The 22,165-nt window shown below is 50.6% G+C and overlaps 2 protein-coding genes across 9 annotated transcripts in view; both read right to left on the minus strand.

Moving 5' to 3' along the window:
• Positions 1–1,725: 1,725 nt before the first annotated feature.
• Positions 1,726–11,965, minus strand: mdga2a (MAM domain containing glycosylphosphatidylinositol anchor 2a). Of its 5 annotated transcripts, none has more exons than XM_037242309.1 (18): positions 11,186–11,963; positions 8,647–8,786; positions 8,294–8,468; positions 8,027–8,226; positions 7,815–7,947; positions 7,455–7,751; positions 6,846–7,175; positions 6,455–6,766; positions 6,012–6,284; positions 5,630–5,778; positions 5,371–5,548; positions 5,260–5,280; positions 4,772–4,927; positions 4,009–4,152; positions 3,814–3,938; positions 3,333–3,432; positions 3,117–3,201; positions 1,726–2,258 (listed from the first exon to the last, which is right to left on the minus strand). In XM_037242309.1, the coding sequence occupies exons 1-18, from the start codon at positions 11,256–11,258 to the stop codon at positions 2,099–2,101; spliced, it is 3,051 nt and encodes a 1,016-aa protein (XP_037098204.1). In that variant the 5' UTR covers positions 11,259–11,963; the 3' UTR covers positions 1,726–2,098. The 5 variants fall into 5 exon arrangements, 4 of the variants coding, with proteins under 4 accessions (XP_037098204.1, XP_037098206.1, XP_037098205.1 ...); XM_037242311.1 differs by having other exon boundaries at positions 1,727–2,258; positions 8,647–8,907; positions 9,608–11,962; XM_037242310.1 differs by having other exon boundaries at positions 1,727–2,258; positions 7,455–7,727; positions 11,186–11,960.
• Positions 11,966–12,668: 703 nt separating this feature from the next.
• The window catches only part of LOC119116691 (neuronal PAS domain-containing protein 3), an 81,818-nt gene continuing 72,321 nt past the window's right edge, over positions 12,669–22,165 (minus strand). For all 4 annotated transcript variants that reach the window (XM_037242315.1, XM_037242318.1, XM_037242316.1 and 1 more), the window contains 4 exons: positions 19,743–19,849; positions 16,574–16,721; positions 16,119–16,234; positions 12,669–16,026 (listed from right to left, as the gene is read on the minus strand). In XM_037242315.1, coding sequence (XP_037098210.1) covers positions 14,654–16,026; positions 16,119–16,234; positions 16,574–16,721; positions 19,743–19,849 — 1,744 coding nt within the window. In that variant the 3' untranslated portion in view covers positions 12,669–14,653. The remainder of the gene's footprint in view (positions 16,027–16,118; positions 16,235–16,573; positions 16,722–19,742; positions 19,850–22,165) is intronic.

Consider the following 22,165-nt stretch of genomic DNA (forward strand, 5'->3'; position numbering starts at 1 on the left):
GCAACTGTCTAGTGCTTCTTTTCCATAGCCCAAGTCAAACGCTTCAGAAGTGGCTTGACCATGGGAATACGGCTATTGTAGCCCATTTCCCGGACACGTCTGTGAACAGTGGCTTTTGATACCTGGACTCCAGCTTCAGTCCACTGTCTTTGAAGCTCCCCCAAATTCTGCAAGCGACTCTTCTTCACAATGCTGTTAAGGCTGCGTTCATCTCTCTTGGTTGTGCGGCGTTTCCTGCCACATTTCCCCCTCCCAACAGACTTTTTGTGGATGTGCTTTGAAACTGCACTCTGTGAACAGCTTGCTCTTTGAGAAATTTCTTTTTGTGTCTTACCCTCCTGATGGAGGGTGTCAATGATGGTCCTCTGGACAGCAGTCAGATCAGCAGTCTTCCCCATACTTGTGATTTAGTTTACTGAACCAAGCTGAGTGTTTTTCAAGGCTCAGGAAACCCTTGCAGGTGTTTCGAGTTAATTAGACGATTCAAGTGATTAGTTGAATACCCTACTTAGTAGGGGTGTCCAAACTACGGCCCACGGGCCAACTGCGGCCCGCGGTCCAGTTTTTATTGGCCCGCAGCAAAGAAGAAGTACTGGGCAGGCTAACGAGTTAGCGGAAAGATGCTAATTCGCGATCGTGCTAACACGCGCAAACGGACCTCTAAAGGAAATTAAACAAACATTTGGGGCAATACTACATTGTCCTAAAGGTCAGACACATGTGATCATTCATTTCTCTTGTTAGGAGACACACTTACATCGCCAATGACTCCTGTACCACTGTAACCGACATATGTACGAGAACGTAAAAAAGGAAGTGGTATCGCCTGAAAACGGCCTTCAAAATAAATCATTTAAGGTATTTCATACAGTTTGTTCAATGTTATCTGACTCTTCAGATATGAATGAAAGGCAGAATTTGTGTTTTTAGAGTTGTTCACATCTGCCTGAGTGACTCATATTTGGTTATTTTGTCATTTGAAAAAAAAAGACAATTGTGACAATGAAATTTGTTTTATAACAGTGTGTATTTGCATGACATTTTTGTAGTTAAAAAATGTCCTAAAAAACTATTGTCCCCCGGGCCCCTTCACTTTATCAAATCTGGCCCTCCTTGCAAAAAGTTTGGACACCCCTGCCCTACTAGTATACCTTTTCATGATATTCTAATATTTTGAGATAGGATATTTGAGTTTTCTTAAGCTGTATGCCATAATCAGCAATATTAAAATAATAAAAGGCTTGCAATATTTCAGTTGGTTTGCAATATTTCAGTTGATTTGTAATGAATCCAGAATGTATGACATTTTTGTTTTTTTAATTGTATTACAGAAAATAAAGAATTTTATCACAATATTCTAATTTTCTGAGACAGTCCTGTAGTACGTACACGCACTTGTGAGTGTGCACCGAGCTTTCTGACACGGCTTCCAGGAGTAAATGCGCGGGCGGGCGCTTCCCTATCTATTGGGGAAACATAGTAATTGCAGGGAAAATGACCAAAACAAAAGTTCCATCCATCCATTTTCCGAACCGCTTAGTCCCCACGGGGGTCGCGGGCGTGCTGGAGCCTATCCCAGCCGTCATCGGGCAGTAGGCGGGGGACACCCTGAACCGATTGCCAGCCAATCGCAGGGCACACAGAGACAAACAACCATTTGCACTCGCACTCACACCTAGGGACAATTTGGAGTCTTCAATCGGCCTACAAAAAAAAAGTTTTATAATACAATTTATTCAGGTTTGGCGGGCCGGGATAAACGGCACCGTGGGCCGGATGTGGCCCGCGGGCCGTAGTTTGCCCATGTCTAGGTTAGTAACTAGCCTCAACCATACGCTTTCTGCTGGGTACATGTGGTACTGCACCCATCCCACTCATTTCTATGTGGAGAACGAGATGCTCAGAATCAACGTCGGCTCCCCCATTTTCAGGACCCTTGAACGCGTTGAGCGAGCTGGCTCGAGTGGCTCAACAACCCTCTTTTCACCCAGAATGAACGTCAAAATGGCCATTTCAACCACTTCCGTTAAACCGTTCAGTTAGCTTATCCCAACTGACTGAGGGGTAAAAGTTCTAAATGTTTGATGTTTTAAAGTGTTTAAAACGTAAGCGTGACGTCATAGGATGGTGCATTATTAAAACCGGCAAAGAAATACCTTAAAGAATAGTTGAGGAAAATGGCGATTGTAATCCGTGTGGGCGGAGTCAAACATTTCAGCCCACCCCAAATTGAGCCAGCCAGGGCTTCTCGCCTCATTCTGCAAAACAAAACGCAGCCTCCATTTCATCTAATCGTTTTTTTTCTGGTGTGGCAGCAATTAGTGTTCACTAAAAATATTCTAGAAATGTCGACATTGAAGTCAAAGTTGAGAGCTGTTGCTCCTCCCTAGAGTTGCTAAATGGTGAAACACCCTCATGCAAGTGGCGCCCCACCATTTGAGATTTGTTGTTGGTGAAGGCTTTTCGGAAGGCGTCCCAAAGGGATGACATTGCCTCAACTTGACAAAAATCACTTTTATTGTCTCCAGTCCAACACTTTGTCAAACATGCTGAAGGAAGGAAAAAGTCACCAAAAGCGAGCGGTCCTCACCGATATCATCATCGCTTTGCAATTTCGTGCCCAGAAAGCAAGTCAATGTTTCTTTGCCCCTGGCACGGCTGATAAGGGGGGAAAAAAGTTTCAAGCTTTTGTCTTTGTTGTGCTTGTTTGAAAAATAAATTCCACATTGTGGACTTTATGGCGACAGCGAGGCGTCAACCAAGTCTCGTTTTCGCAACTGTCCCTTTTCCGCCGTTCCCGCTCCTCAGGTTGCCGTGAGGCCGGCAAAATCCCGCTTGGTCTCAAGGCACTTGAGTGTCATGGCGGATGCACCCCGAAGCAACAAAAATGCGCCCAACCCCCAAAATTAGGTGTGTGCGTATGTTCTCAAGAGTGTGTTCTCGTGTGTGTGTGTGTGTGTGTGTGTGTGCGTGTGTGCGTGTGTTAGTGTGTTTCTGGGTCGAGGGGTCAGCGGGGTCACAGTAATAACTGGAAAAGAATGCTAAGCTAAGAGCCGTCAATGTTCAGAATGCGGGGGCCAGCGCGCAGGCGGGGCTAAACGTGGTGGCGATGTCACCTCTGTCGGCCAAGTAGGATCAAGCTTAGGGTGACGTGCGGCAGCCAGTCGCCAGGACGGCGGGGCAGGGCCAGCGAGATCAGGTCTGAAAGAGGAGAGAGCAGGAGAGCGGGATCTCATTGGCATCGTCACAAGTATATGTTCACAATTCAAACAAAGCACAGTGAAGTCGGTCTGCTCAACCCCACGGAATCAGCAGGCGGCGCTCTCGCTTACTGTTGGATGGCGGGTCTTGGCATGGGCCTTCCTGGATGGTGATGTCGTCGACGGCAATGTCGCCCTCAATTCCGGAGCCGCGCACCCCTTCCAGCACCACCTGAAATAATTCAACCATTCAAAAGAATTGAAACCGTGTTCTGATATCAATGATGATTTGGTTCAACGTATCAATAACACACAAATGTGGTGTACCAAAAGCAACTTCTACTGGTGTCCATAAAGCGCGGCCACATCGATTTGACACGATTGGAATTTTGCCATCTCTTTTGCTTCTACTTTTCCTCCTCAGACTGAAGATGGCTCGTCGAGAGCAGAACATATCGAAGAATGCGTTTTTTTTTTTTAGCAGGTGGCCAAACTTTATGGAGTGCCTGTACATCAAATGTTGAACGCTTTAGTTGGATCAATTACCTTTTTAAGTGACAACAGATTACTATTATTGAATGACTACTACTCAACTTTGACTATTATTGAATACCTGGAAATCGGCGTCGGGGTGAATGTCGATGGCCGCGCGGCGCCATCGGTCGCCTTGGTTACCCTTCAGACTCCACACCGGCGTCTCCGACACCCCTTTCTGCCGCAAGGAGACGCTCAGCGAGCCTACGTTCAACAGGGGAAGTTGAGGCGAGCTCGGGGCGACGGCACGCCGAGCGACACCGCGCTCACTCACCGATGTGCTTGCCGTACATGTGGTAGTGGAAGGCCAGGCAGTAGGTGGCGCCACTTTTGGAGCCCGTGTTGAAGGACGGCGACAGGAGGCGGGCCTTGTCGCCCTCTGTTCTGGGTCGGGACGTCTCGATGTAAACGTAGTACCCTGCAGGACACCACCGTAGCCGCTCAACTTTTTTTCTCAACAAAAACGGGATTGTTCGTCAAGACAGGAAGCGGATGAAATCCCCAAAGGTCCGCAAAAGTGATTTAAAGAGCAAACGGCAAAACGGGAAATGATCTGAGAAGCTCGCTGTGTGTGTACGTTTGGGAGCGATTACTTGAGAGTACTTGTTTTGTTATGATTACGCACGTAGTCTGCCTTCACAACAAAGAGTCACACATGCACATTTGTCTTTCCTGCGCCTAACACGTACCCTCTTGAGATTGCTGAAATTGCAAATTTGGCAAAATCCAGCCCCTGAAATAGAATTAGAAATCCGGTAGAAATGTCAATGGCGAGTGGAGCCGCCCAAAAGCTCAAAAAGACTCAGAACGTCTGCCATTTGCTTTGAAACATCCATTTTGAACATGCTCTTTCCAAATTCAGCGCCCAAAGCCAGTTTAAATTATCAACATGAACTTTGCTACACGTCAATCATGAGTAGGACAAAGAAAGTCAAGCGTTTGGCTTTGAAGCATCAATTTTCGGCACATTTTGACCATCCCAAGATTTCGTCAATCTGCCAGCGGATTTGAAGCGGGAGTGTGTGTGAGTGAGTGACCTTGTTTGGAGCCACGACGGTCGGCGCTGGGTCCGGTGTTGGGTGTGTACTTGGTGTCGCGGGAGGCAGCGCTGTGGCGTGTCCAGTCGAAGTCGTCGCTTTTGTCCTGAGAGAAGAGACACATGGCCTCGTCCTCGAAAGCACACTGGAACGCCCCTGCGCACACGCACACAGGCACAGGGCGCACGCTCGGTATGTGATATCAAATTGATACTCTGCTCTCAACATTAGCTGGATATGGGACTAAAAACACATTTTCAATTCCTGATTGCAAACTTCTGCTCCATTAAAGTTAAATACGGCTGAACCATACTTTAAAAATCCAATCCATTGTAAAGTTCTTCATGTTTGACATAAGCAGTTTTTTGGTGTCCCACTAGGGGACATGCACCACACGGAGACAATTTCTGCTTTGAACTTTCAATATAGCAAACGTCACGGTCAACGTGTGTTGGAGGGTGATCGTCGGATTACAAAGGAGTACTCACTGAGGTGTGGATTCACGGGCGCTGCGGAGGGAACGCGACACCAGTTAGATGGGTGCACATGTGCAGTGCAGGCTGCGCTCGGCTGCGCGCGGCGGCCACGCCGGGAAGTACCGCTGTAGGCGATGACGCGCTCGGTGGGGTCGCCCTCGCCGTAACGCGTGATGGGCGTCAGGCGCACCAGGTAGGACTCGGGCTTGACCAGCTCCGTCAGGTTGTGGGTCAGCAGCTGGCCCTTGTGGATGTTGACCTCCATGGGGATCTGCTGCTCCCACAAGCGGCCCTCCCCCACCTGACACATGCATGTGTGTGCGCGTTCACTCGGCTTAGCACGCAACCACGGCACTTGGAGCGGCGTCCCTTTGTGGCTCACCTGGCGGATGCCCAGCCTGTAGGCTAGGATGCGGTCTACACCGGCGGGCTCCATTTGGGTCCACTGCAGTGTGAATCCATATGTGCGGGGCCGGTTCTGCCACAGGGCACCGGGCGTATCATAGTAGAACTCGGGAGGGTACGCCTTCCCTGGCGGAGGTACAACGCAGCCGCTCAAAGTGGAGAGAGCTTGACATCAAGCGTGTGTGTGGGTGTTGTGAGAAAGGGAGAGTATTCAAGTCCAAAGAAGAAGCGTGACAACTGGCTGACTCAGCTCTCGCACATGTTAAGTCCCAACGTGACAAACGGGAAGGAGCGATGAGCAAGCTAAATCAGAGCAGAAAATGTCCCGTCATGCATCGGCATGCGCCGCCGCGACTAACCCGTGACCAGGAAGGTGCATCTGCCTGCTCCGGCCTCGTTGCTGATGTCGCACGTGTACTCTCCGTAGCCTTCGCGGTTGAGCGCTCGCACCTGGTAGCGCGTCTCGTCGCGCATCTCGTCAAACTGGCCCACAGTCAGGAGTCGGGAGCCCAGCTTCCACTCATAGCGCAGTGGCCGGGCCGGGTGGGCACGCAGCAGTCGGCACGTCAGAGGGAAAGCCCGACCCAGAGCCTGGCGCACCTCCGACAACACCGGCTCCACCACCGGTGGGACTGCAAAAGGAACTGGGAGTCAAAAGTGGCGCGCCGTTACGCATAGGGCCCGACCAATATGGCATTTTAGAGGCCCGTCTCCAGGGCTGGAGGGGACTGGGGGGCCTTGTGAACAAAATTTTCAAAGCGCAAATGTTGGCCGGGCACAGGTGTCGGTGCGCGCTACCCACACTGCACCACCAGCTGTATGAGGGCCTGTCGAGGTTTGACGTTAAAGCCGTTGTACTGGCTGGTCTGGCAGCGGTAGGTCCCACCCATCTCCCGCGTCACGTTGGCCAGCCTCAGCATGCCATCGTGGCTCTCCGTCTGGGCGGCTGCCTCGGCCGGCGGGTGCGCCTCAGGCGCCGCAGGACCGTCCTCCACGCGAGACCACAGAATGACAGGTTTGGGTTTGCCTGACACCAAACACTGCAGCTCCACCGCGTCGCCTTCCTGCGTGATGATGCGTGAGCGCCCCCTGGGCACCGTCAACTCTGGGGGAACTGCGACCGCACACCCAAGGTTCCGTTCATCAAGTTGAGCTGAGTGAGCCGAGCGCCGAGTCCCCCTCACCTCCCTCACCTGTCGTGGATGAGATGTTGACATCGATACTAATTTCGGGACTTTCCCCGTCCCTGAGCGAGGCCACGCAGGTGTACGTTCCAAAATCGGTGAACTTGAGGTCGATGATGTCCAGGTTGGTGACGCCCGGCGACATTTGCACGTCTGAGTGCGTGATGACCATTCGCTCGGAGCTGCGCAGCGGCCGACCGTTCTTGAGCCAGCCGAATTGCAGCTCCTCGGAGGGCGTGGCCTCCACCTCGCAGCTGATCTTCACCTCACGCCCGATCTGAATGTGGTCATCGTCATGGTATGGGTCCGGAGTGATCCAGAAACGAGCCTTACGCAGACCTGACGGAGAAGCAAGCACAAACAGGAAGCGCGTCGGATCAAACAAGGAGTGTGAGAAGTGGGTGGAGTCGCAAATGGAAACTGTGCCGAGTCAGAAACGGTAAGTGGCCGAGTCTCGCATTTGCCCGGAATGATTCCTACGCCATTTCGGGCTTGGCCACACGAGAGCACACGTTTGCGTACACGGGTGCCTTTGTACATGTGTGTGCAGTGGCAGGCATCACCCGCGCCCGTATAGCGCCACCCTTCCAGCTGACCGCGGTTCAACAATGGCCTCACCTCTGACTAGGATGTTGGCCGACTTCCTGGCAGCGTTGCCCACGTGGTTGTCGGCCAGACAGCTGTAGACGCCGCCGTCGTCGACGGTGACGGAGGGGATGGTGAGCTTGCCGCCCTGGGCCCGGCTCTTCTTGGGGAGCGGCTCCCTGCCAGGACGGAGCCACCTCAGGGCGGGAGGAGGGTCTCCGCCAGACGCCACGCACACCAGCGTCGCCGTCTCGCCAGGGTTCACCACCAGCGGGTCGTCCAGGAGCAGCTTGACGGAGGGAGGGGCTGGCGCACACAAAGCACACCCACCTGCCTGCTGTCACCTCCTGATGCGCTGCCGGCATGCGTGTGTGCAAGTGCAGGCATGCGTACCCGTTCTGTTGTTGAGCCTGAAATGCGCGACCTTGTCGGCGATACCGCACACGTTCTTGACTGAGGCGATACACGTGTAGTTGGCGTAGTCCTGAGGACGGAGGTTCTTCAGCTTCAGGATCTTCGTCTCTCCCTGAAAAGCACGCACACATCGTTTGAGATGCGCGCTGGGCGGTCGGCGCGCTGGAAGAATGCTGGCGGCGCAAGCGCACCTGTGTGAAAAACGGCTCATAAATATCCACTCCGGCGTCCGCTCCCTGCGACAGGTCTTGGCGACCTCTCCTCCAGATGTAGCGCACAGGCGGGTTGGAGGTAGCCACGCAGCGCAGGAACACCGTCCTCTCAGAGTAGAAGAGCTCCTTGGCCCCGTCGCCCACGCTTTGGTGCACTGTGACCAGCGGCTGGTCCAGAACTGCACGGCAGAACGTGTGACCTTCAGGAACCGCTTGAGGAGTTTTCATGCGTGCATGCGTGCTCACAGTATACATCAACCCGTATGGAGCGGATGGCGGGGGTCCCAATGCCGTTGTCGGCCTTGCAGTAGTAGCGACCCCCCTGGTTGCGGTCGATCCTTTCTATCTTTAGTGTGTCGTCGTGGGTTCGGGCGTCGCCTTGCCGTTCCAAAGTTCCGCCCGCAGTTTTGGTCCAGCGGACCTGTTCAGAAGACGGCAAGTGAGCGAGCAGCAAGTGAGCAACCGTCTCCTTTCCAAAATGTGTCATCAACAGCTACGTTTATGTGAATGTTTTGTCCACGAGGACAACTCTCGGCCGCCTCCCCCACCCCCAAATGGACAACAATTCCCCATCCGGGCACCAGGTGAGGCATGCTGACCTGTGGTCGCGGGTGTCCGGTGACCAGGCAGACAAGTTCCAGAGTTTCTCCTTCTTTGATGGTGTAGACTCGCTCGCTGAGTCGCTCCTCCTCCACGTTGCAAGCTTGTCCCGAGTGCACGATGCGAACTGTAGGTGGCGCTGTGCACCCCCCGCCCACACACATCCCACATTTTTCTTCTTTAAAGCACAATTAGAAATGTTGCCTGTCGCTACGGCAACACAAAGCTCATGTCTTGAAAACGATCGGAATGACGTCAGGCAGTGCCGGCTCTACGCAGGGGCAAGAGGGGGCGTTGCCCCCTCAAACAGATGTCCTGCCCCCTCGAATCAAACTTTTAGAAGTGAAAAATCCGCTGATAGAAACACACGTTAATCAGCCCCCTCTCTTCTCTCATGTCGGTGCAGTGTGTGTCCTCCCTCACACAGCCTGCTGTCAGGACTCCGCGCCCCTCCGTAAACATCCAATCACTGTGAGTATGCAAATGAGGCAAGACGCAGCCAGAGAGTGTCAAGTTACAGTCAGCGCGATAGGAGTTGGAGGAAGCAGTAAAAACTCCACCAAACTCGTCGTAATGACCCGTGATATAACGAATGATTAACGACAACTCAAATAATAGTTAATATAACATTCATATTATATGTTCCCCCCCCCCGAGACATTGCCACCTTATTGTGGTCAGGGGGTTTGCGTGCCTCAGTGACCCTAAGAGCAATACCAGCAGAAGCTTTAATCTTCAGGTGGGACACCCAAGCTGGACAGGTCTTAGTGTAGAGGCCTGACAGAGTGCAATCCACTTCTCCAGGTTGAGATCTGGACACACAGCTAACAACTGCCGTGAAAAAAACACTAACAGTGTTAAAAATGTGTAAAAAAAAAAAAAAAAAAAAAGAAGTTGCCCCCTTCACATTTCTGACTGCCCCCTCTTATGTGCATTCCTAGAACCGCCCCTGACGTCAGGGACATGCCCCCCCATCATGACAAAAGGGTGACGCAGCATTTAGCGACAACGGTTGGATGCCATCTCAAGCGCTGGGCACCGAATTGCGCCCTAACCTGATAATAATGAATGGAGGGGCGCGAGGAAGACGAGCACGAGGAGGAAGGTGAAAGAAAAAGAACGCGGGTAGGGGAGGGGCTGGGTAAGGATGTCCTACTTTGCCTCTGCTATTTTTAGCCTGGGATTTTTCTGTTGGTCTCCTCTGACGGCTGAATGCTGATGTCATCAGAGACACACACACGCACACACACACGCACGCACTTGACCTCGCGTGGCATTTCCCAGTACCGCACACATTCACTTGCTGTTCCAGAATATTAGCAGCAGTGTTGTGCGTGCGCGCATGCTCTAATCCGAGGTCAGCTGCTTTTAAGTGTGTCATGCGTTCTCCTTCCTCCGTGACGGCGTTACATAAGATGCCCGACTCCACCCCGCCTACTCGACCGCCCCCCTCGCTTTCTCTCATCTTTCTTTTTGTAGACCGAGGACACCCATATCAGTCAGTGGGCCGCACAAAAATAACCGCCATCGCCCCATTGGCTGGCAGCCGCACACACTCATGCATACGGAATGAAGCCCCCAGAGGCCCGAATGATGAATGGAAGATTCACTCACACGATTCCATGCAGCAACCAGCGCAGATGAGCTGTCAATCACAGGGCGATAGTGTCGCAATGTGAAGCACTACCCTACCATTGAGACTCCTGTCGGAGCCAATATTGAGGGTTCCCACCTACAAGGAAATATTTGAGCTCCGAGAGCGCCAAACCCCTTCCGCGAGACGAAGCCTGCAAGTTGCGCAACATTCGGCCACTCTCAGAAAAAAATCTGCAAATATCATCTGATTTTCAGCTGGATGCTAAAATGTCATTAACTTTATCTAGTGTTCTATTGTGTTAATGTGTACAAAAAAGCAAAGTTTTGCAAAAAAGGACGACTTTTTTAGGGTTTTCAAAAGTGCTAAATTCCAATTAAATCGGCAGCTGATAGACCGGAATTGTTGTAATATTTCTAATAAAAAAAAAGTGGGCCGGGTTGTAATGTGTTCATTGCATTTCAATTTCTTTCAATGGGGGTGATTTGAAACGGTTGGAGATATGACCGTTTCTTTCAAGAGCGCAAGTATTCGCAGCGAGCTAGCAGTTTGAAGATGACGATGATGAAGATGACATGTTGCCTCCATCTGCGAGCGAGCTCGTCATCGCTGAACATCAACGTTGGCGCAGATGTTCGCGCCTAATCCGCACACACGCACGCGGGCCTGCTGTGATGTAAACTACATGCAATCCACACCGGAAGTGCTCAAATGGCCAATCCTGAGTCACTCCACTTCCGGTGTGTGCCAGGTGACCTTGACAGGTGTTTACCCGCCCGCGGGAAAAACGACCGCGTTGTCACGTGACCCGAGGCTTCCCTCTCTGACGTCGCCAGGGGAAGGGGGGGGGGGGGACAGGTGCACGCGCGCAGCCGGTCTACCTGTTGCTCCACACGCCCACGCTGTCAGTCGTCACAAGGTCACGTGCGTACGCGCGCGCTTACCGTAGACGCCCTGCGCGTGCATGCTGTGCACGAAGCCGCTCAAGAACCACACGAGCGCCACCAGCGGGCCCATCTTCACATCCTCCCTCCCGGGACGAACTCGCGGGTCCAGGCTCCTGCAGCCGCTCGGCCCCCCTTCTCCTGCCTCTCCTCGTCCTCTTCTTCCTCTTCCTCAGAGCAGAGTCGTGCCCAGAGTCGGCCTCTCATGCAAACATCCCGAGCCGACGCGTCCCGCCAGCGGCCCCCCGTCGGCCGGGCGGTCAGGTGGTCCAGCTCATCCCGCAGCAGGAGGCCGGGGGAAGACGCAAGAGGAGCGCTTCGGGCGCCTCAGCTAGGCGGCTCTCCTTTGCACTGACAATGTGTGTGCGTGCGTGTGTCTGTGTGTGTGTGCGCGCGTGGGTGCGTGCGCCGTTGGGAAGCTCTCGCGTCCGAGCGAGTCCTGCGGTGGGTGCGAAGCTCCACGTCACTCACACCGAGCCACCCTGCAGAGCTTCCTCGCGCTCCGCCAGGCCGCCGAGGTGCGAGCAGAGTGGGCCTGAAGATGGAGCGGCAGTCCGCTCGTTTGCTGCTGGTGGTGCTGGATTTTACCGGTGAGACGTCAGCGAGAAGCCAAGTCGGACGCAGTGGGCCGCCAACATACTTCCTGCTTGGCTTTTCACAGTAAAACGGTCGGGAAGACTCAGAGGTGCGTCCTGGAATTTGTTCTGCTCATTCAGCGGATTTGCCGGAGACAAATTTGACTTTGATTAAAAGGCACTAAAAGTGACCATGTTCGGCCCCAGGAACAAACTCATTGGCTTCTTTTTCAAATGCTTTTCATTCATGAGAAGTAAAAAAAGATCATGTGATTCAAGGTAACTTGAGCAAATTGCCCAGAGAGTAGTGAGGGGGAGTATTCATTCTCTCAAAGTCGTTTGGGTCGTGTTTGTGGCTTCCCGAAAGACGCAACAGGCAAGTTGGAGAAAAGCTTTTTATTGTGAAAATGTCTCCTGCCAGATGTCGTAGTGACGCCAACTTAGTAGACGTAGAAAAGAAGAACCGTTATAAAAATGAAGTTTGCACACGCTCAGTTTGCAGCATTTTCGATGGTCAAACGATAAAAAAGAAAAACAAATATACACAACACAGAGAACCCCCCAAAAAGAGAAAAAACAAGGCAGGCACTCCAAGTTAGCATCCGCGTTATCATCCTGTTCATGCTCCTCCTCTTCTGTGAGGCAAAAAACAAAACAAACAAATGTACCGTGGTTTATTTAGTCTTTTTTCTCACTCTTTTCATCCATTTTTTAAATTGTTGAATAACACCCTTAACATTGATAGAAAGAGAAGAGCCTCACCACCGTCTTCTCGTGAAAAAAGAATAATTTCCAAAACACAGACATAGATTTTGTTCACACTTAAATGACGGGGACACAGCCGCCGTTTTCACGCGCAATCGAGGGGAACGCTCAGAAAAAGTGCTTTGCTGGATTTTGGTGGAGGGTTTTTTGCCACAAGTGCGTGTGCACGCCTACGTTGCGTGCGCAATGCGCGCACTGAGCCGCAAAGCATTCTGTGAAACCGGAGCCGTCGCTTTCACACCTGCCGTCACGCGATGCTGAGCATCCTTTGACGGCCGAGTGCAAAGTTCGCTTTCCCTCGTTTGTGTTCTTGACATGTCAAACTTTCAGGACGCGGCGGCCTCGTACTCTTCAGTCTTGTTTGCTTTGTCGAGTCACGTGTTGAAGTTCTTGAGAGCGCCAGCTGCTTTCCTCAAGACACGGTTTCTCCACTTTGAGCCTTCGACATGCGCCCAAGCATTTTTTCCCACAAGTAGTCACGTTGTTCCTCGAAAACATTTCCAGCGCTTAAACAAAAAGTCTCCTTTTTCTCTGCCTTCAGTGCTCAAAATGCTCCAAATCGGAACTGCTCTTTGAAAACGGCATGCAGTCTTGGAAACAATCATTGTCGGAATATCTGAATACGTGAAGCCGCAACGGCCGGGTCAAAAGGACTGTGTCAAAGGAGCTGTGGAGTCCCAGAATGCTTTGCGTCGCCCGCCCGCACCATACATCCAGCCGGTTTTGTCAACGAGACGACGGCACGAAAGCAAAGCAGAGAAGAAGATGGCCACAAATTAAAGAAGAAAGTACAAACGTTTTCTTTTTTTTTTAGTAGTTTCCTGCAGCACAGCAACCTCCCAAACCTCCCTGGGTTGTTTTGGGGTTCACACGAGAGCACAGAGAAGACACGACGACGATAGCTGCGGCGGCAACAGCGCACACACGGCACAGAGCAACACATACAGGAACAGGAAGTGGCGACACCAAAAACGCGGCGACGGAGGGGAACAAAAAAAACCCCACTTTTGCGCGCTGAGCACATTTTTGCGGGCTCATCTTTTTCATCTTAGCAAAAAATACAAATGACGTAGATTCACAGTGCTCGTTAGATTTTTTTTTTCCATTTTTTGGGGGGGCAACGCCCACTGGACATATGGTCGGTTTTCCAAAGTTGGCGGAAGAAGTGCAGAAAACAAACGTATCATATCAAACAGCAAGCGGTCAGTCAGACATTCATTTTTAAGTTCGCCATTCTAACTCGTTAGAATCAATGCTAGCTGATTAATCCCAATGTCAGCCAATTAGTGTCATTGCTGACCAATTACCATCCATGCTAAATGATAAACCCGCTGACCAGCATCACCTTTATTATCTGTTAAGCTTCAGCACAAGCTAATTAGCATAAATTAGTCAATTACAGCTGCAATGTAGCTTATTAGCATCCATGCTAACTGATTAACATCAAGCCAATTGCACTAGTGATGCTAAACGATTAGCACCGATGCTAACTGGTTAACGTTGCGGTCCACTGAGTAGCATCAATTCTAATAGCCAATTAGCCTTAAAGCTAGTCAGTAACTCACTTCAATACTTATTAATTAGCCAAATGTAGCCAATTATAGCAGTGATGCTGATTGGTCAGCATCAACAATAGCTAACCAATCAAAATCAACGCTAGCTGCATAGTCTCAGTATCACTGAGACGATAACGTAGCACCACCAGTGTGTCGTCCTCAAAACTCCAAGACTGGGTGACGCAACAGGAATTAGTTCCACATTCTCAAGTCGCTTGTTTTTCTGTGCATGTCACTTTTGTATTGTTTTCTAGCCTTGCCAGCGACAACAGGAAGTAATGATGTCAACAACCTTCAGCTAGATCAGCGAGGGAGCAAAATGGTGGCAAGAAGTGAAGATTTTAAAAAGTGCTACACAAGCTCTGGCATTCAGTTCATCCTTCCATCTTTCCCTCCTATTTGCTGTCCTCACTCCTTCTTTTCTTGCCCGTCCTTCCTTCCTTCCTTCCTTCCTTCCTTCCTTCCTTCCTTCCTTCCTTCCTTCCTTCCTTCCTTCCTTCCTTCAACAACACAGTAGAGTCGGAAGCACAGTAACCCGGTCTCCGGTCTGGGCCGGTTTGGGCCAGTCCCCGCTAGTTGTCCTTTCTCTGGGCTTGGATGCCGTTCGTGTAGATGGGAAACGGCAGCGTGGAGAAAATTCCATCAGCTGTGGTGAACACGTTGGCAGCAGCGGCCGCTGCGGGCACCTGCGCTGTCCCTGCGGTGGCCCCTGGAGAGCCTGCAAAGGGCCCTGTGGCGGCAGCGGCTGACATGTTGAGACGGTGCACGTGGTGGTACAGCATCTCCATGGGGGTCTTGGGGTCTAGGCCGAAACCCGGGGCGTCCACAAAGTTCACAGAGGCGTTGGGCAGCAGGCTCCCCGGCGGCATTGCGAGCGTGACGTCAGCGGGCGCATAGCGGATGGTCCCGGTGGTGTACACACGGGGCGGCGTGCTGCCACTGGGCGCCACCGTGACGCGGTGGACAAGCGGCAGGACCATGTTCCCCGCCTGCAAGCGCTGCAGCACTTCCAGGTCACCTGAGCACAACAGCGAAGACGACGAAGCTGAGGACGTGGCCAAAGTTGTGGCGGGCGAGTCTTGCCGCTTGTCGCGCGGCGACGCCGAGAGGGGCGGCGATAGGGGATCTGCCGAGGAGCCGCTGGAGGGCAGCACTAAACTGGCCGGGGTGGAGCTTCCATTATAAGGGGGCTTCTTGGCCCCAGCCCCGCCCTCGGTGGCGGGCGGCGTCAGCGCGGCGTCAGGAATGGGGACCTGGAGGGAGCCGCCCTGCTTGAGGGGTCCTGGGGTGGCCGGCTTGGCCGTCATGCTGTACGGCGATTCGTTGCGGGAAATCTCCCTGTTGGGCGGAAAGTTCCAGATACTGCTGTCGTTGTCAAAGTTGATGGGCTCCGACATTTCCGTCTTGATCTTCAGGACCGCCGACGTGCTGCCGCCCAGGGACCCGAGAAGTTGCAAGGAGTCTGGCGCCGCGGTGGCATCCATCAGCGGGACTGGGCTGGCCAGCGTCGATGACAGGCGCAACTTTCTGCCTCGTGTCCGGTCCCATTTATGCAATTTCCGCCGCTTACGGCTTTGGAGCTTTTCCGCGCCGCCGCTGGCCGGCTCATCACCGTCCCTCTCCTCTTCCTCCTCCGACGAGGACGACTGCGAAGGATGAAAATGCTCGTCGGCCTCGCTGTAATGCTCCACTTTGATCTGAAGGCCGTCCAGTACACCGTCCATCCCGGCTGCTGCTGCAGCGGGCTCGGCGGTGTCGCTGTCTGGGCTGTCATCGCTGTCATCGCTGTCCGGACTGTCGGCGTCGTCACAGGACGTCTCGGGCTCCTTCCGCCGCTTGGCTTCCTGCTCGGACGAGCTCTGCATTCGGCCGCGGCGCTGCATATTGGCCTCCACGTCCGTGCCATGCTCAGATTGGCCTGGCTTGCACGCCGCCTTCTCGTTGTCTGGCGAGACAAACAAATATTCCACAGATGAACGCAACAAAAAAAACAAGATGTGCTGTTCTCCCCTAAAGTTTGGGTTGGGCCAAACTCACCCGAGTTTTCTTTAGACTCGCAGTCCGAGTCAGAGGATTCCAAGGAATCCGAAACCTTTTCTGGAAGGTTTGGCATCTGGCCAAAGTCAATGGGCGTGTTCTTGTATTCATGATTACTGCGTATGCAAACGTGGAATCACATGACAAAGAAGAAAAAAAAGGCAATCTTAAGAAACAAAAAGTATTAAGACAAAACTAAAGAAATGACTCAACAAATATTTAAAACAATATGATATATATTTCATTTCTGTCTTGATATTTTTCTCAAACCGCTGTGTTCCTAATAAAATGGTGTGTATGAATGTCAAGTTAAAATGTGTCCAAAAATACAATCAAAATAAAATCTTAACTTTTGAAACTGTTTTAATGAATACCTTAATTTTGATGATAAATAATAATACGTGATCGTATGATTGAAAGAAGGAAAAATGACTGCAGCCTGCGGGACATCAAACCTGAGCACGTAGTTGACCCAGATGACGTTCTTGTCGCCGGCGTTTTTGGCGTTGACGGCGATGGTGGCGCTGGACTGGATCCAAACGTAGCCGGCGCTCCTCTGGATCCAGCGGTAGTACTTGGTCACGCACTGGCCTTTGTTCATAACTGCGCACACACGCGGGCACGTCACAAACCGACTCTCGCTCGGTCACCTTCCAAATGTAGCTTTTGTACGTGGCAACCACGCAGCCGAGTGGAGGACCTGCGTCATCTCAGGCGCGGTGAGCGTTTTAGTCCACTAGGTGGTGCTGCGACTGTGTGAATGAGAGCACGGTCAAACGACCTCCACTCGCAATTCTGGTGAGGAAGATTGGGAGCCAGGGCAGGACGGGAAGCCTTCTCGCGGGCGGAACGATCTGGCGCCAATGCTGACGGCTAACCATTGATAAAGAACAGTGGCGGCCCTGAGCAATTTGGTGCCCTAGGCAAGATTTTCCCTGGAGCCCCCTGGCCGTGGTCGTGGTGTGCGTCGTATGCACCACGCAAACTCGCGGACTCAGCTGGGTGCATCTAGCACGGTGCTCGAACGTGCTAGATCAGGGGTCACCAACACGGTGCCCGCGGGCACCAGGACGCCCCCTTTAGGACCGCATGAGTCGCCCGCAGGACTGTTCTAAAATTAGCTCAAATAGCGGCACTTGTCAGTGAGCTGCATCTATTTATTTTACAGTCAAACCTCGGTTTTCGAACGTCCCGGTTCTCGAAATAATCGGAATTCGAACAAAAAATTCGAGATTTTTTTGCTTCGGTTGTCGAACAAAATTCGGAGGTCGAACCTCGCGAGATGAGCCGGGAGGACCCGAGAAAACCCGACCGCGCGGCCCGGATGCCGACTGACTCCATTGTTATTGTATTTTCGTTACTTTGAGGATTGTATTAACCCCTAATCATGCCTCCAAAGAAAGCAAATGGGAGCAATAAAGCCATACTAAAACACTACGACGCTCTTAAAGCAATGCGACAGTGAGCGCCCGGCGCGCTGCGGTTGCGCGATCGGACCAAATTAAGCTCCCTGCGCACAGAGGTCCACTTAAATTTTGGAAAGTACATCAGGACTTTAAAAATATTTTCTAAATTTTAGCGACGGCTCTGTCACAATAATGCGAACAGCGCGGTGCATTTGCGCGGTCGGCGACGCGCTACGGTTGCGCGTTCGGCGGTGCGCTGCAGTTGCGCGATCGGACAAAATTAAGCTCCCTGCGCACTTAGGTCCACTTAAATTTTGGAAAGTACATCAGGACTTTAAAAATATTTTCTAAATTTCAGCAACGGCTCTGTCACAATAATGCGACCAGCGCGGTGCAGTTGCGCGGTCGGCGACGCGCTACGGTTGCGCGTTCGGCGGTGCGCTGCAATTGCGCGATCGGACAAATATGCGCAAATGAAAAAATGCTTAAAAAAAAAAAGGGTTGGAACGGATTGATTTTTATTCCATTATTTGTAATGGGGAAACATGATTTGGAATTCGAACGACTCACTTCTCGAACAGCCTTCTGGAACGTATTGTGGTCGAAAACCAAAGCTCCACTGTATTTGTAATGGGAACAATAGATTCGGAATTCTACCGATTCGCTTCTCGAACCGCCTTCTGGAACGGATTGTGGTCAAAAACCAAGGTTTGACTGTATTTTTGCTATTCTTGTTAAAATCACACTTACATGTGAACTGGAAATGACAATAATAACACATTGTGAAAGCCAAATTGAGCAAATTGGCTATTTCAGAAGTGTGTGTCACACTGGTAGCCCTTTGCCTTAATCAGTACCCAGGAAGTAGCTCTCGGTTTAAGAAACGTTGGTGACCCCTGCGCTAGATCTTCTGCTGGGCTAAACCAAAAGACAGTCAGCTGGAGGGTGTTTGTTGTGATGCCCCAAACATAGAATTGTTAAAGCCTGCAATATGTAGGGTGCCTTTTATGGATTATATCAAAATGTGCATTTATATGAGTTAGAACAACTAATAATAAAATAATAATAAAAAAAGTTTTTTTTTTTTTTTTGGGTGGTTGCAGGTCTCCCCCCCCTCCCCCAACTGTCGCCCTAGGGCCGCCCTTGACAAAGAACCTTTTGGACGACCACCGGGGCGAGAGTTGCCGTGGGGGGAGTTGTCGTGGGGGCAGTTGCCGTGGAGGCAGTTGCGTGGAGGCAGTTGCTGTGGAGGCAGTTGCGATGAGCCACAAATGTGATAGCGGCGAACAAAGCCATCAAGTCAGCCAATCAGAGAGAAGCAAGAGCGGGAAATAAGACAAACGTGGACGGTTTTGGGGTTGGTTGCTTGTGGGGCGTGCACGTCGCTTGTAGCTTAGCTTAGCTGTGTGCGCACTGAGTCTGCCAGTCAAGCACAAGAAAAAGACAAACTTTGCTCTTTGACATTGAAGTGACTTTGTGCTGCGTTTTACCTACGTGCGCAGGTGTGTATGCATGCGTGTGTGTGTGTGACAGGCCTTTGATGTGTGTGTGCCTTGATCAAAGGTGGTGGGGGTCCACAGCAACGATCTGAGCTAAAGTGCCTGCAGGCTTCAACGCTGAGTTCTATGTCAAACGCTTGCTCTCCAGCTCGCTCTTTCTCTTCGTTTTTGTGCCATGGTGTCCAATCGTCTCCTTTTCGACAGTCTTTTCCAGCGGCGTCCCTCATCATCTTTGCAAAGCGCATCTCGTCAGCCACGGGGGCTTAAAACATGAATGATAGATTGGAAATCGTGTTTGGATCTTGCTGAGGATGAAGAGGACGAGGGTGTGGAAGGTGGGCAAGGATGAGGGGAGCAAGGTAGGACGAGGAAGGGGGAGGTGAAGATTGGAAGGCCGAGGATGAGGGGGGTGATGATGTTAAGGTGAAGAAGGAAAGTTAGGAAGAAGAGATTGATGGGCATGAGGAAGAGGATGAAGGGTGAGGAAGATGAGGAAGGCGATGATGAGGGTCAGGAGGAAGATGCTTTTCAGTAGTGAAGCTTGAAACGAAGCTTCAAATTTGCTTCATGAACAGGTTATTGTATTTTTTACCTCATGGCGCCCTGTTCAACATCGGGCTCAAAGTCTGTTGACTTGCCATCAAAGCCGCATCGCAACTAACCTGGCACGGCTTGAATTGTTCCTGTTTCTGGGCAAGTCCTACTTGGGCGCTACTCACGGTCTAGGTGACTTTGCCTGATGGCGTCCACGTCCTCGGCGTGGATCAGCTGGTAGCAGCGTTTGCCCACAATGTCGGTGGCGGACACGTCCATGTAGTCGCTGATCCTGACAATGTAAACGTGAAGCAAAGTTACACACAACGCTTAGTGTGTGTGTGTGCGTGTGTGTGTACATACGCGCGCATACAGATCAAAATAGAAGAATTGAATGTCTTCAGATCAACTCCCAAGTGTTCAACTCCTTCCGATTGGCCGGATTCCCAGGGCAGTCCAAGTTAAGACCCCACATTCCAAACTTTCGAATGAATTCAGATAAGAGCACACCTCGTCCCCCCAAAACAGCTTTTGCGCTTCCTGTAATGGAAGCGGCCGGCACCCGTCATTGTGTCGCTCGCAGCAGCCACAAAAAGAATCCATTTGAGCCTTGGCTGTTTTTCCCCCCTTTTCCTTTTTTGGTAACAAGAAAACAAGCCGCTTTCTTCTCTCTTTGCGCGTTGTCGAGCCTGATAGAATCTCGATGGTCGGCCGGTTAAGTCGGGAGCGAGATGGTATCTCTTTTATCTGGACGGCGGCGAGCAAGATAGATCCATCAGAGACTCTGCCGCCCGCAGCTTATGGCGCGCCGTTCGCTCATGAATAAAAATGTGCGATCGGCCACTGGATGGACAGACGGACGGACGCGGCCTCATGTTGGGAATCTTGAAAGAAGGCGGCGGAACGAAATTCAATCACATGCAAAAGTGGAAGAAGCAAATGCGGGAAAAAAGTTCCAAGCGGTTTGTCATGCAAGCAATGCCGCTAAGCTGTTAGCATTAGCACGCTAACGGCTGGACAAGGGCCATGTGATGACTTGGAAGAGGAAATGCACAAACACATGAGTCTTGACTACTTTAGCACGATTAGCATTGGCACCCTCCCAGGCAGAGTTCGTCTTGAAGAGTTCCACACCCAGTGGCTGTTCTTCACTGAATTACTCCCTGAGCGAGGCTACTTCCGAGCGTGTTTTTTGTTTTTTTATTAGAACAGTATATGCGCCAAAATATTTTAAAAGAGCCCTTGTAAATGTAATTGCGATTGAACTTGATATACCAGAATAACTCTTATACAAAACATCACTTCATGAATTAAAAATTTAAATAAACATGCCTTTACATCCATCCATCCATCCATTTTCTGTACCGCTCAGTCCCCACGGGGGCCGCGGGATGCCGTTACATGCTAAATATTATTAATTTAAATATCATAATAATGAAAGGAATAACTTAATAAATAATAATAATTATAAATATTAACGTAATAAATGTCATGAATGACAGACAATGACAAGTTTTTCAAGGAAGGAGGAATGATGAGCTCCTCGGTAATGAAGTGGGTGAAACAGCAACGTGTACATATTTTGTTAAGTTAGACAAACTCAGACTTTTTCATGTTCATATGTGTGCAAATCTTATTCTTTTATATAAACATAACTGCTCAATCAGAACACGGATACAGCACACAGAACTGTGTAACCTGCCAATACGCACACACACACACACACACACACACACACACACACACACACACACACACACACACACACACACACACACACACACACACACACACACACACACACACACACACACACACACACACACACACACACACACGGGTGACTCCCCCATACTCATAGATACCAAATGGTCAGGTCACGCTTTCCCGCCTTTTCCGGACAGTATAAAACCATCTGACTTGGAGATGGAGGCTGTTGTTTCATTTGCTGCCGTGCCTCGTGTACTAGCCGCCATTAAACAACCCAAGATCTTGCCAATAAAGTACCAACTGTTACTCCACATCTTTGTTTTCCTTGCTCAACACGGACATCATTCACAACACGCAACAGTAACTGCCCCAAATTCTATGCTTGGCACACTTTCAATTATGACACAAAAAACAGTTGTCATGAAATATAGTTGCACTAGCAAATGGCAACTGTTTGTCGATGAAACTAGCTTCAGATATGAACATTCCGTTAGCTAATTACGGACCAACGAAATAAGTAGGCCGAATAACTGAACTTGTAACAGTCTTGTTGTAAAGCACAAAATTAGATCATGTTTGTTGAGTTAAAACCGAATTATAAGTTGTGGCCTATAAGCAAAGCAAGCATAAGAGAAGGCAGAAAATTAACCTAAACAGAATGCTAACAAACGTAAAAGGTAGGCTATATCATGAATTATTATTAGCCCTTAATTTACAGTGTTGGGAACTCACTACCTGTTCAAAAAAGTAACTGCGTTATTAATTGTATTATTGAATAAAAATAACTTGTTACTGGGGAAAGTGTTAGTTAAAAAAAAACCCACAATAAATGCACGTTTTTGCCTTTAACCTCAATGAAATTGAAATTCATGTTGATATCGCCACCTTGAAAATGCTA

The sequence above is a fragment of the Syngnathus acus genome, chromosome 22 (genome assembly GCF_901709675.1).
Source record: "Syngnathus acus chromosome 22, fSynAcu1.2, whole genome shotgun sequence".
In the NCBI taxonomy this organism is placed as follows: domain Eukaryota; kingdom Metazoa; phylum Chordata; class Actinopteri; order Syngnathiformes; family Syngnathidae; genus Syngnathus; species Syngnathus acus.